The sequence below is a fragment of the Amblyomma americanum genome, chromosome 7, assembly GCF_052857255.1.
Source record: "Amblyomma americanum isolate KBUSLIRL-KWMA chromosome 7, ASM5285725v1, whole genome shotgun sequence".
Lineage (NCBI taxonomy): Eukaryota > Metazoa > Arthropoda > Arachnida > Ixodida > Ixodidae > Amblyomma > Amblyomma americanum.
In genome coordinates, this window is record NC_135503.1 from 126,801,742 (window position 1) to 126,815,672 (window position 13,931).

Genomic DNA, 13,931 nt, shown 5'->3' on the forward strand with positions numbered 1-13,931 from the left:
AATTTCCTGGACAAGTACCAACTAGGTCTCATTAAAGAAATTTACAAAAATTAACTGTGTTTTTCTATGCCAGAAATCACTCATGAACAATACAGAAGCACTGTACTTCAGCATCATGCAAGAATAAGCTGACAACAAAGAGTGTTTATAATTATAGAGTTTTTTTCATTTTAACTGGAAAAGTATTTTTACAATTTCCTTTAAGAAAATGTATGACACTCGTAAGTAATATAAAACACTACATCGGCTGTCTGGAACATGCACTACTAAGCAAAAATCTTCTAACTTGAACAGACCAGAATCAGTTAACAAGAAATAAAATTGATTCTGCAAAAAAGTGGGCTCTGCTACGCATTCAGCCTTAAATTCCATACTGAGGTGGTCCAAGTAAAAATACAAAATGCAGCTCATTACATAGCTAATACAATAGTAATTACGCTAAGCAATTTTTATCTAAAGCAAGTATTGACAGCACACAACTTGCGTACCTTTCCCTGAGGGGCGACACATAAGCTGCTGTTCCCATTTTTGTTCACTCAATGATTTCTATTCCCACAGTCATCAGAGTGGCCACTACTAAGCATAGCTAGACACACTCTCACTACATCCAGTACCTAGCAAAACTGCTATCTCTCCCACAGACAGAAAAGCGCTACTTTTCTTCATATCGATCATCAAGTCAACTGCTGTCTTAGCCTGCGCAAGTTTATGGTTTACGGGGGTTTAACATTCCAAAGTGACTCCAGCTATAAGGAATGCCATAGTGAAGGGCTCCAGGGACCCCGAAACGGGAAGGGAAGGCGCCCCCCCCCCCCAACATTTTTCAAGAAGGGGCAGTTTCAGTATGTTTTGGTGCTTCGTGGCTATGCGCTTTGCATGCCCATATATAGTTAGTTTTTAGACGCGCCTCGGTTTACAAGTGCACAGCAGCAGAGGACCTCCGAATGCCCCTCTAAGTGCTCCTCGGAGGAAGATCATGCAGCGGCACGCACTTGTGACAAATAAAACATCTGTAAAAAGCTAATGTTGCATGAGCCTCCACGTTAGCCAATGCACCACTCGGCGTGTTCACTTCGTCAACGTACCAATACAGTGGGCTGCATAAGCAGCGCTACGAGGACTACTATTGCAGAATTTAAATATCTCCGTATGTACCAAGTCTCTAGTCATCAGTCTTGACGGTGGCTCGACAGTGACAGTGCTGCCCCAGCAGCTTGGCTTGTTGCTGGCTCTGCCGATTCCTTGATGCTCGGGCTATCTTGCCTGACCCGCCGCCTCAGCCCTGAAAGGCATCCCACGCTGTGTGGGATTAAAGGGACTATGCAACGAATAAAAAGTCACTGGTAAATGTTTTCAATGCTTAGAAATGATGCTGAGAAGCATTCACACCAAGTATGAGTTTTCAGAACTGAGCCGGCAATTTATAATGAACTTTTAAAAATCGTGTTTTTCAAAATTCGCGGACCGATTGGTGTGCTCGTTGTGACCGAGTTTGGAACTAAAATCGCGGAACAAAGACGTCGCTGTACTATGACGTCGCCAGGCCACCACACGCTCTCATTCGCTGAAGCCACGGCAGCCACGACGTCACAAGCACACTTCCGGTAGCCGTGAAAATCGTCTGCTCGTGCCGCCGCGCAACCCTCTCGGGCAAGCGCGAGCCAGGGCATTGCATTCGCGCATGTGGTTTCAATTTTCCTCTGCCGCCTCCTTCTGTCGGGAGTTCCGGAGCCACTCGCACGGCTCTTCGTGCGCACGCATAGGGCTCGATGCCCATTGCCGCCGTAAAAGCGAGCAGTTGCGTCTCGAGGTCCGGGTTTATTACTGCTAATTACCACAGATGACAAGCAAAGAAACCCGACGCGCGCCGCAATCCAGGAAGGCGAAGAGACCGGAGAGATGCCGCCACGCCGCCGACGCTGCTGCTGGGGGGCTAGGAGCGACAACCGGAAGTTGCAAAATAAACGTCAGCGGATGACGTATTCATGGGCGGGGCCCAGTCCCAGAGCTGTTTTATTTTTTTCTGGTGGCCCTCGTGTACGAGTTGAGGGGGGAGAGGAGGAGCGTAATTTTTAATCGTCTATATCTTCGCTGTTATTGATGCTAGCTCATAAATTCTTGCACTGGGGTGACGAGTGATCGAATGCCTATCTCTCGTCTGCTTTACGTAATCAATTAATTTATTGCATAGTCCCTTTAAGGTCACTGAAGTGCAGGCCACAGTTCTTTGTGGGAACTTCATTGGTGGAATCAGGAACGGGATCCATTGCAACGCTGGTGCAAACTTAAACGAAGTAACGACTGCTGATACAGGCCTTCAACATCCGGCCAGCGGTAGTTTTCATTTCGGCTGCTGCTAGGCTGTACCACTCGCTGCCAGCAAACACGAAGTGCCCGTTTCCATCAGTTTTTGTTTATTTCACCATCAGAGTGTCCTGAGTTTGAATCAGAGTGTCGGGAAAAAAATTTTTCAACTTGGAATCCAAATCTCTTGGCAATAAATGCATCTTTTGCTGCCGGACAAGCGGTAACAACTGTCGGATTCGCTAAAAAAGAAAAAACTTAACAGAGTTGTTCTCAGTGTCCCTTTAACAGCAGAAAGGGAATCTTATAACCAAAGGAACCAAAACCAGAAATGAGGAGCAACACAGCCACACAGTGCAGCTCAAAGATTGAACAGCTGTTGACCTTTCAATACCATTCACTATACACAAGGTGACAGAAGTAAACTAATGCAGATGCCTCCTATTGTTCCCAATGCTTTATTAAAAGAAACGCAGCCCAAGCTTGCTATAACTGCACTCCACTGCACTTTTAACTGCAGCGACCGTACAGTCTGCTATGCATTCGTCTGTTCCCAGCTAACACAACTGCGACCCAGTTTTTCCCCATGCTCTGTCAAGCATTTACTCAAGTGAAAATTGCCTTCACTGATGTGCATTCTCTCTTGCAACTGAGCAATCTGAGCACCGAGAAACACAGTAACTTGCTTTAATCGCCATTATGTTGCACGTGCACAATACCACATGAAAAAGGATCAGAACAGAGCCAATGTCAAGGTAGAGTTAACGGCCTGGTGCAATTACCTTGTGGATGTCACATGGCTTAATTACAGAGGTGTACGCAGATCTGGAGGTTTGTAACAACGTGACGAACACATAGGTTACAAACTGATGGGAGCTGCATGTTCTACACTCATTCAAATAAGTGTCCATTCCTCCTTTAGCAACATTTCGCAGAGTGCATTTACAGAACAGCAAAACTTCCAAATGTATCTTGAAGAAACCGTAGTGATGCCACAAAAAGAGTAGTTTCAGATAACCAAGTTCCACTACCGATGACTGCTGGCTTCGGTCATGTGTGTAATAACGAGCACCTCTTTTCCTTTCCTTTGTCTGCTTAACAGTGTGACAATGGAAATTTTTGCAAGAACACACTATTTATGATTGTGAGCCATTAACAAAAACCACAGAAATCAAGCCCTCAAGATGCTCGACCCACAGCAGTATTTAGGAATAGCAACCTTATCATCAGCATCGAACAGATTGCATCCACTGCAAATGGTCCCAGTCATGCGCCAGTTGTATGGCCACCCCAACCAAGCCAAGGTTTATAGAGAATATTAGAGCTAAAATTCAGCAATTCCAGGATTTCAAGATACAATGAAGCAATCAAGGAGGAAAAAAAAAAGTTTAACTGACCCCACAGACTACGAATAGTTTAGACCAGGAATCTTTGAGAGCTTGCATCTGATATCCTTTTTATGAGCACCATCCCATCTTCCTTTCTCCTTGGCCGTTCAAAGCAAACGACGACAGTCATGGCATTCTTAACCTTAGCATCCCTAGGGGGCTCACTTGCAGATTTGGCCAAAGACAAACACTCTTCGCAGTTTTATAAGGTCACACAAATTCTAAAACTCCAGCTACAGTAGCTTTCCTTTCTGATTGTCCTGCTCATCTTTTTCTTTTCTGGTTTCCCAAGAACAGACCATACTCTTGACCGACAAAATACACGGAAGCCTTCAAATTCACAGATATCAATCAGCACACTGAGAAGGCCACTATGGCTTTTGACTGCATCACAGATGGTTCACCGAGAAGCATGTTATAGTTCAGGTTGTCAGTGATGAAGCAGTTTTTCTATTACGCTGAGGACTTTGACTGTCCTCACGCTTATGTGCACGCATTCCTGACCATTATTTTCCACAGCACACGAAACTTCCCGATATGCTGCTGCTACTACATGCATATGTATCTGGCAAAGTTCTTGATGTGTTTGGAGTTTTTCAGGTGGCTCTCCTGGGCGCATTTACCAACTGCAGCAACACCGATGTTCTTTGGGAACAATGTGCACATTCCTCAACATGTATAATTCAAGTCAGGTAGGCTGACACTTGCTCTTTTCACAAGGCAGAGTCTGACGACACTCATTGCATGGTGTGAAGCACAGGGCAGAAAATGGAGGAGCGAAGCTGCTTTGCATTGAACTGCATCACTGGTCTGGACGAAATCAAGGATTTGCAAAAGTTGCTCCACAATGCGGCAGCTAAAGGAAAGGGTGGGAGAGGGCTCTAACACATTCAAAGACTGAACCTGTAAAACTTGTCTGGCAGAGAATGCATTCTCACAAAAATGGTGCCTCCACAGACTCATTTTTCACCTCTTTGTCCCTGTGTAAGAATTGGCTTTTATGAGCTATGTCAGACCAATACAAATTTTTCAACGAATTTCATCACCATCAGCCCGACTACATCCACTACGGGACAAAGGTCTCTCCCATACCTCTCCAATTAACCCTGTCCTGTGTCAGCTACAACTACCTTATCACAGCAAACTTCTTCATGTCATCCACCATCCTAACTTCCTGCCGTTCCCTGCTACGCTTGCCCATTTCTTCCTCCTGATTTCGACTAGGATGTCATTAATCCACCTTTGTTCCCTCACCCACTCTGCCCTCTTCCTGTCCCTTACGCCTATCATTTTCCTTTCCATAGCTTGCTGCATTTAGGTTGAACCCTGTTTGTTAGCCTCTAAGTTTCTGCCCCATAGGCGAATACAAGTAAGATACAGCCGTAGTATACTTTTATCTTGAGGGATTTGGTAAACTGCTATTCATGATCTGAGAGAACATGCCATGTGCACTCCACCCCACTCTTATTGTAGTTATTTCACTCCCACGATTAGCACATGCAGTCACTGCCTGCCCTAAGCAGACGTATTCCCTCGCCACTTCCAGCATTTCGCTACCAATTGTGAACTGTCGTTTCCTTGTGAGACTGTTAAGCATTACTTTGGTTTTCTGCATGTTAATTTTTAGACCCACCATTCTGCTCTGCCTGTCTAAGTCATTGATCATGCTTTACAGTTCACCCCTGAGCGACTTAGCAAAGCAATGTCATCTGCAAATCGCATATTACGAAGATATTCTGCATTAATTCTTATCCCCAACTGTTCCCAATCCCAATTTAAGGACAGTCTAAATTTAAGGAGTTCCAAGGCCTCTTAAAAACTGCAAGGATTTCAAGGGCCCGTGCGAACCCTGATCCCAGCACACTTCCTACTCCCATCTGCCCCACTGAACTCTCAGTGACCCCACTACACTTCGCTTCCCATGGTATCCGCTCCATTACCCTAAGGAGCCATCAATTATCTGTTAGCCACATTGTGTCCTGCCCAAGTCAATTTCTTCTTAATTTCCACTACAGTAGCATTAATTGGAGCTTGTTCGCCAACACAAGTTGCTCTCCATTTCTCGAGGTGATCTTTATTTTCCTCTCGACATCAATACCATGGCCTGGACAGTTGCAGAAATGTGCTATTGTTCCGCTGAGTCATTTTTGGTTCCTATTTTTTCAGTCTTAAATAATGAGCGTTTCTCACTTTTGTCATTTTTCACAGAACGGTGGAAAAATCACAGTGCAAATAACTACCAGAAAGAGACTACAGAAACTAGTATTACACGGTCCCAGCTTTGCACATGGACCGCGCAAATGCTGCACAACATCCAGGAATGTATTGACGGAGTTCTGCTGCAGCAACCAGATACCCATGATTACCACGCGTGCACTCAATTCCCTGCGCGTTTCTTTCTCCTCCAGTTTCTTCGTCTGGAATCACCTTCGGTTTATGCACTTTCCTCTCTCTGTATCCCCCTTCTGGTTCAATAATCTAACAATCCGCCTACGAGCATCTGGCATGTATGCGTAGCATGAAATGTAGGCTGCACAGTCGACTACCAATTATTGCCACATGGCAAGAACCAAAAATTTGTTTGAATTACGTAGAGTCCAAATCAAAAGAAGCCTTTTTAATCCACCCGATGGTGATGGAACCAAAGCATCAGTGTGAATAGGCAAAAGGTTCAAATTAACGACAGCCCACTAACTTTACTGAACACAACAGATTGTCATAACCCCCATATCCATGTTGGTCTGCACTTAGTCATTACATACCTATAAAAGGACTGCCTGCTTACAGTGGAAAAAGAAACAATGGTGCTCCACCCTCCCATCTACAAACATTACGCAAATTAACTACAATGCAACAATAAATAGGCACATGACATGCATGCAATGGCCCAAGAGACTAGAAGTGGGACACCAAGACCACCACCTATACACAACTCCCCCCATGTCTACTCGTGCAAACTTGCCAAACAGTCAAAGAAAAATATGCATCTCAGAAACTTTCCCAAGAGGTGTACAAAATGTGCACCACAGTGGAGTCTCTGCGGAAAGGTCAATCCAGCCTCCACACAAAGCCAGGCATCCCACACATGGGCAACAAAACCCAATATCAAAGTAGACACAAAATGCAGAGTCTGCATGCACGCGCCACTGTGCTGTGGGCAAATGCGTCGTTCACATTACATACACACCCCACTGATGCTAATGTATGGAAGAGAGGTACAGCCTAACCCCTCAAAAGGACTGCTTCCTCTCAGAAAGCAAGATATCCGATTCCACACAACAGCTAGCTTAGCGCATATGCAAGGCACCTAAGTAGGTCTATTCTGTGTGTTTAGAAGTAAACGAGGCCTTCATTAATCATCAAATTCTGGCCTTCAGGCTGCTCCTCAAAAATTTTTTCTCCCAAAGGTCTATAAGGTACACAACCTTTATCACCACGTGCGTTTTCTCCACCCTCTGAGCCTGTAAAGGGGTCGAGCCCTTTATATCCCTTCGGAACTATGCAGCAATATATAAAGCACAGCGTTCCCAATAAAAACACAATAAAGAAGACCTTCTTCTCAGAATGTATTCAACACTTGACAGGCCTACCCTACAGCAATGTTCTGTTCTCAACAGAGCTGGTGTACACGCCTGGACTAGCAGCAGGTCAAACAACTGTTCTGAAAGCGAACTATTCTTTCATCCGTATGCCGCAGCAGAACAATTCTAGAATGGTGACTACACACAATGAAGTTGGTGCGGGCAGGCCACAAGTACACATTTCTTTTTCTTTTTTTCTTTAAAAACAATTTGGCAGCTCACCCAATCAACTAAATGCAAGGCCACAAGCACGCCAATGATTGTGAGCGGGCGCTCCCATATAGTAAACCACACGGTGAGCACACAACCCAAGTGAAATTGTCCCACAAGAGCTTCCATGCAAACCCATTTAGTAGGTTACCAGCACAAGCTGAAAAGTTTTCATGCAAAAGGGTAAGGTATGGGAGACTAGCAGCCAGCATGCCATGAACACAGCCTTCATGCATCGCATACACTCATACATACACACCACAAGGCAGCAATCAAGATGTCGCACCAATGACTTAAAAACAGTGATACCACTGCATAAGTGACTGCTTCAAGTAAAACCCAAGTAATCAATTCAGCCAACATGGCGCTTAGATACACCTTAGTCCCCATGGCTATATGAAATCTATGCTGATGGACTGTGTTTAGTCTATGGCATGAGTGACCAAGGGTACCAAGCCAGTATTGACCGCCTCTTCAGCGCAAGCTTTCAGCTTAACACACTTTTTTTTTCCCTATAATTTCACTCAAAGGCGACATCTGCGCTTATACTTTGAACCTCAAGGTTATTCAGCTGAACCATCAGGGCAAAGCGCTCGCTATAGACGCACAGCCTCAACATTCTTGCCAGTCACAGTGAACAAACACGACGTCACAAGAGGTGTTTCATGGAGAAAAATGGTGCAGCCCTGTGCTTTCCCAGCACGGGCCGCCCTCCCGGACAACCAGCCAGCAGCACGCCACTCACTCAGCCGCCACACTCTCTTCCCGGACGACAGCGCCGACAGACACAGAAGCGAAAAGCAGAGAGAGAAGGAGGGGGAAGAAAACCAAGCAGCGGGTATAGCCCCGGTGGTCGCAAGTGACCCAATACGCACCTGCCACACCGCCGCACCGCGCCCTCATCAAACCTGGCAGAGGCGACACTTCTGCCACTCTGCAGAGTCGGAGGGAGAGACAAAGTCCCCGAGACCAAAAAGAGGAAAGAAAAAGCAAATATCAACACAGGGGGTCGCCACTACTGCTGCTAATGCAGTTATCAGCTGTGCCTAGCAAAAAATCAAGGCAAGACACGTGAAACAAAGCAGAAAGGTGACAAAAATAATGCCAACACTGGCGTGACTGTCATTCACACCACATCTCTCTCGGGGAAAAATCAGCCATGAGCTGCTCTCTGCCAGCTCGGCATCCACTCTGTCTCCAATTGCGTTAGCCCTGCCTTACAGTCACTGGTAGAGAAATTTCTGTTTAGTTTGCAATGAGGCAAGCTCTGATTCCAGGGGCACAAGACACACACAACTTTATATACTTGTACTGGAATTTAATAATAAAAACAACTTTTACTCGCGTATTTTAAGATCCCTGCTGTGCCAGACCATCAGCATGCATACGGGTGTGCGCAAGGCAGGATTGGGAAATACTGGCATGGCTGCATCACCATGTGCTGCCGGTACCTCCGACACCGGAATCCTGAACTACTAAAACGTTGGCTATTCTCTTTGCCGTCAGTCAGCTGGCCCGTACACGACAGCGCCGTTTTATCGCCTGTTACCTCTATTTGTCTCTGCCTGCTGGCTTTGCACGTTTATTTCTTTGAGCTGCGCATACCTGTTCAAATTCCTGTTTTCTAAGCAGACTCACTTTCACACCGTGTCTGACAACTATTATGCAATTATGCATGCACGAGGTGCAATTTTATCCGCAGCTCGGTCAAACTTCTTTTGACCACGCACATAGGTCGGCTTTACGAGTCCGCGAATCAGTAGACTTGGAAGGACATTTTATGAAAAAAAAAAAAAAGTCAACTTATAATCGGCAATATACGGTAAATATCCCAGGAAAAGTTTGAATCTTTGGCAACATTAACAGGAAGGCTTCCATCCTAACCATTTAGGCGGCCCTGACAGTTCCATGCACAAGGTGATGACCATGCCTGCAGAGAGGACTTTACTGTGCGCAAATGTGGTACCGCAACCACAGTCGTGGCTATGCAAGCTGAGATGCCTGCTCCCAGTTGTGGTCATGATAATGTTGATTAATGCTACCCTAACAAAGACATTCTGGATTCCCAGCTGTTCTACACAAGAGTATCGAATACTCTGCAACCCTTACACATTCAACCAAGCATTTCTGACAACTTCCTAAATATATTTTTTCAGTTACCTTTACCTCAACATGTATGGATCAACAAAACTTTTGAACGTTAACATACAGGAACAGGTTGCGGCCAACGTTCAAAAGATGTGAGCCACTGTGGGCACAAGAACCCACCACACTTGTACATTTTTCATTAACAGCACATCAGCCGCTGTACATGGGGTCCCATTTTTCTTGAAAAAGTGCTCCACTACCAAAACAACCAGTGCCACCTAATTAAAGCAACATGGAAGTAGCCTATGACACAGCAAGAACCAACTTCTCTGTAAGAATGGTAATCACATTGTGCACGAGGTACCAAATAGTGCACAAACTGCTAAGCTGGACATTAAAGGTGTCAACGATCTGCCAACAACATTGACAAAGAAACAAGTGAGATTAACATGAATATCGAAGGCTTGCTGTTCTTAGCAGTACTAAACATTTTTTTTTTTCTGGGATTTGTTTTAGTTCATAAATATGCACATGCTTCCTGAAGGCAAGGAAGTTAATTTACACCTGTACACATTACTGAAAAAGTTGAAATCCAGCATTTACGCTTTTCCCTTCCTTGTACCTGCCTCTTTACATAATGAACACTCTAAGCATATACCGTGCAATCCTTACGTGTTTGCAGTATCATTAGCTTTGAATATGTGGCAAGAGTAACTTCAAATGCAAGAATAACTGCTTCACACTTGCCACAGCTGTAGCAAATTGGGCTTGTTGGAGAAAGTTCATACTTAAAACAGTGTGAAGAACAGGACACAAAGAAAATGGTTGTGGTGTTTGTTTCTCATAAGAAAATACTTAAAATGCCTTTTTCTTAAGAATAACAGGGCCCTTTTAGTGGATGCTGATCAACTTGACAGGTCATTCTTGAAATATGCATTTAAATACACCTGTTGCATTGCAAAATTAAGGTCATTTGCGATAAAACACCATCCCAACTAATGTCTGTGGATGACATAAGTGCCAATCAAAAGCAGTGCCACGCAAGATTGTACTTAGAAACAGCGCGCTGTGAGTTGCGAGTCAGCGCTCGTGTGTGTCGTTTCTTCGTGTTGTCCGAGTTTCATCGCGCTGTTTCTCAGTACAATGCATTACCAACTAGCCCGGAACCTTGGTCTTCTGAGCCACGCAAGAAAAAAATGCAAACGATATTCACTTATCGCATATCTCACACAAAATGTTTACGTCATAGTGAATATTTTTATACTCTAAAGCCCATTTTAAATACAAATCAAGACACCATTGCAATACTAGAGAAAACCACTGAACAATGCCATCCAAACCTGCGGCAAGTAGAACTCAATACCAATGCCCTCCCAATTACTATGAAGTAGCAAGTGTGAGCACGTGCCCAAGAGCAGCAAAAGGCCATGGAGGCGTCAAGAATAAGCACACGACAAAATCTAGCTGCTAAGTTGGCAATAGTGCACAGAATTTGTTTTTGCATAACGTCACCAGCTTTATGCAATAAAAATTGCCAAAGGGATGGCATTCACTTGTCTACTTTTGGACCCAATCCTATACTTTCGTGTGCTGCTAAGAATGTGCCATTAATAAATGTTCACTTCAAAATTAATGTTCTTTGACTTTATTCAACTCCAAGTAGTACTAAGTGACACGGCACTGGGTGACAGTGACATGCCTGTCTTTAACCCTTCCCTTCTTGCTTCCCTTCTTTCTTCTTTCTGCCTCTTCCTTCAACTTTTCACCCTCTGAAATGCTTGCCACCACGACAGGTGGGCAGTCCAGCTTATATGCCTGCTTGCAAAAGAGAGCAGAGGCAGTGGCACATTGGTGTCATTTCTATGCACCACCTCTCAGGAGAGCACACATTCCAATAACACACTCCCATTTGGCAGGAAGAATACAGCCTCCACCAAAATAAACAAGCCATCAAGTTTGCTGCAGAAGCATACTGGGCCTTGTAGCAACCCGGGCACACTCACAGTCTGGAGGGCAGCAGTTGTTTACCCCCATGAGGTTCAGAGTGTGCTACCAATGCAGAACTAGCCCCACTGCATGGCCCAGAAGGAAACCAAGTTAACACGCTCGGGACCCATACGCAGGAGGACAACTCTGACGGCATACAGCTCAACACCATGCGCGACAGGATGCCATACAGCAAGGGGGTCTGTGAAGCTGCTTCCAAGTAAGGGGACTTCATGTGAATTGTTCTACACTCTGGCTTCACTTTCATTCAGGAAACAAGATGGAAAAAGCAGCACACCCTGACAGTTTATTTGTTACTTCTTTTTCTTCCAAATTTTCCACCTTTCATGGAAGTAAACAAATAGCCTTCTCATAAAAAAAAGAAGTGCAAGCTCCAGAATTATTTAACAAGTCTCCATGGCAGTAACACAGGAAGGAGATTTCGCTATGCCTCATGTTGCCTCAACAGACACCAATGGCTAATTTTGAAGCTGACGTAAGCACAGCACCCTATCCATACACACTTACACAGAATGTGCAAACTCATACTACTCCCGTTTTACAAGGATCTGAGCCAGATGTGCAGGTAATTCAGAGCTTGCCAAAGCACGCGCGATGCTTCCCCTTCCTCAGGACCACCGTAACATTCTAGAGTGCAAGCTGTAATTGCAATGATGGCATCAACTTCTCTTCTAGTTTCTTTCTAAGCCAGACATTTCACTACCAAAAACTGGGCAAGCACCTTAACAGCTACACAGCTGGCTTTTAACTTAAACTTGTAGAGTTAGCTCTCAAACATGGCAAGCATGAAGCAGGCAGGAAATTTGACGCGAACAAGAAGTGCTTTCGATGATGACGCACTGAGGAACGCAAGCTGCAAAAAGCGCGTTTTCCGAGGCAAGCCGTGCAAGTTTCCCCTAACTGGAAGAAGAACTGCTCTGCTATAAGATGGAAGTGCAATACAACGGCCACACGTTGACAACGGATATGCTGTATGGCAAGGCACAAGCCGTGGTGCATGCAAAAAGCATACCACACGAGGACTTCACAACTAGTGCTGTCTGGACACGTTGGTGTGTTGTTTTCATTTGATAAATAAAAAAAAATTTCGCACATCACATACATGGGCCGCAACCCGAAAAATGGCCCTCAAATCTGGAAAGAAAAGTGCGGCCCTAACATGTGTTTATATGGTAGTATGCAAGAGTACAAATTTTCCATCCAAAACGTTGCTGGTGCCTGTAGTAACTGTGGTCGAGCTGGCTTCGGCCAATAACGAGCACATGCTAATGAATTCTGAATAAAGTCGGGCAATTTTTGGAAGAAAAGTGTCGTGTTCACACAAATGGGAGGTTCGGTGAAAATTCAAGGGCCTTTCGGCCAATTTGGGAGAGTTGGCGGGTATGGCTAAGATAATGATACTTGCTTTTGCTTGGCTTCTGCCTTAGTGGTCTCCTGTTGCTTAATGTTTCTCATGTATCGCCTGTACAGAGGCAAACTTCAGTATAACGGCATACTGGATACAATAAACAAATACGTAGCTACTGGCGTGGCGTGGAATGGCGTGGAAATGAGAAATTAACAATGAAGTTAGGGGGGGCCTTGCATGGGTGGGGGCACTTGTTCGGAATTTTATGGTATGTTTACTAACAAGTGGGCCACCAAGACAGGGGGCATACTCCAAGGATGGCATCAAATTCTCATCAAGTTGCTTTCTAAGCCTGACATTTGGCTACCAAAACCACAGTGGGAGTCAGCTATCATAGCACCTTTTCTGCAGTGCAATAGTGCAAAGCATCCAAAAACATACGAAGGAGCCAGGCTTAGAGCAAAAGCGCAGCACCAATCAGCTGCCCGAGTGGTTACTCCACAGTGCAAAACTGCAATGGGTCGAAGAATATGAAACGCCTATGGCAATAACAAGGAGATCCCGCTACTCATATGGCTGCCATCACAAATTTACCTTCACACAATAAGCCATGCAAATATGAATAGAAGTCTACAAGCACCATGAAATTATTTCAGACGCAGTGCCAACAACCAGTGACCAGCCTTCACAGGAAGTGAAAGTGTCATTAAATGCTGCTGTACTTCTTGTTGAGTCACACTTCTAGACATTTTATTGGTTTCTGATCACACATTTTCGCGGATGATATTCTTGTCCCTCGCATTTTTAAGAACACACATCAACACGGTTCTAAAGTAGTACACCCATTTATAACAGTGCTCCACACTTCCGAACCCATTTTGCGCGGCAAACTGAAATTCACTAGCACTAGCAAGAAGGGCAGTGGTAAACCAGCACAACGAAGCGCTAGCCTCATGAAACTTGGCAAGAGGATCGGTGATGAATCCTTCGATGTAGACGGCACAG

At 44.8% G+C, this 13,931-nt stretch overlaps 1 protein-coding gene across 5 annotated transcripts in view; it reads right to left on the reverse strand.

The window, feature by feature from the left end:
• Scm (Polycomb protein Scm) overlaps positions 1 to 13,931 on the reverse strand; it is a 94,881-nt gene that overhangs the window by 72,900 nt on the left and 8,050 nt on the right. The window contains exons 1-2 of one of the 5 annotated variants that reach the window (XM_077632928.1): positions 8,359 to 8,404; positions 1,156 to 1,282 (exon numbers count right to left, since the gene is read on the reverse strand). The exons of 3 other annotated variants lie outside the window; for them this stretch is intronic. In XM_077632928.1, coding sequence (XP_077489054.1) covers positions 1,156 to 1,170 — 15 coding nt within the window. In that variant the 5' untranslated portion in view covers positions 1,171 to 1,282; positions 8,359 to 8,404. Of the gene's footprint in view, positions 1 to 1,155; positions 1,283 to 8,358; positions 8,418 to 13,931 lie in introns of those variants that run through there. One more of the 5 variants, XM_077632929.1, reaches the window with a different exon arrangement.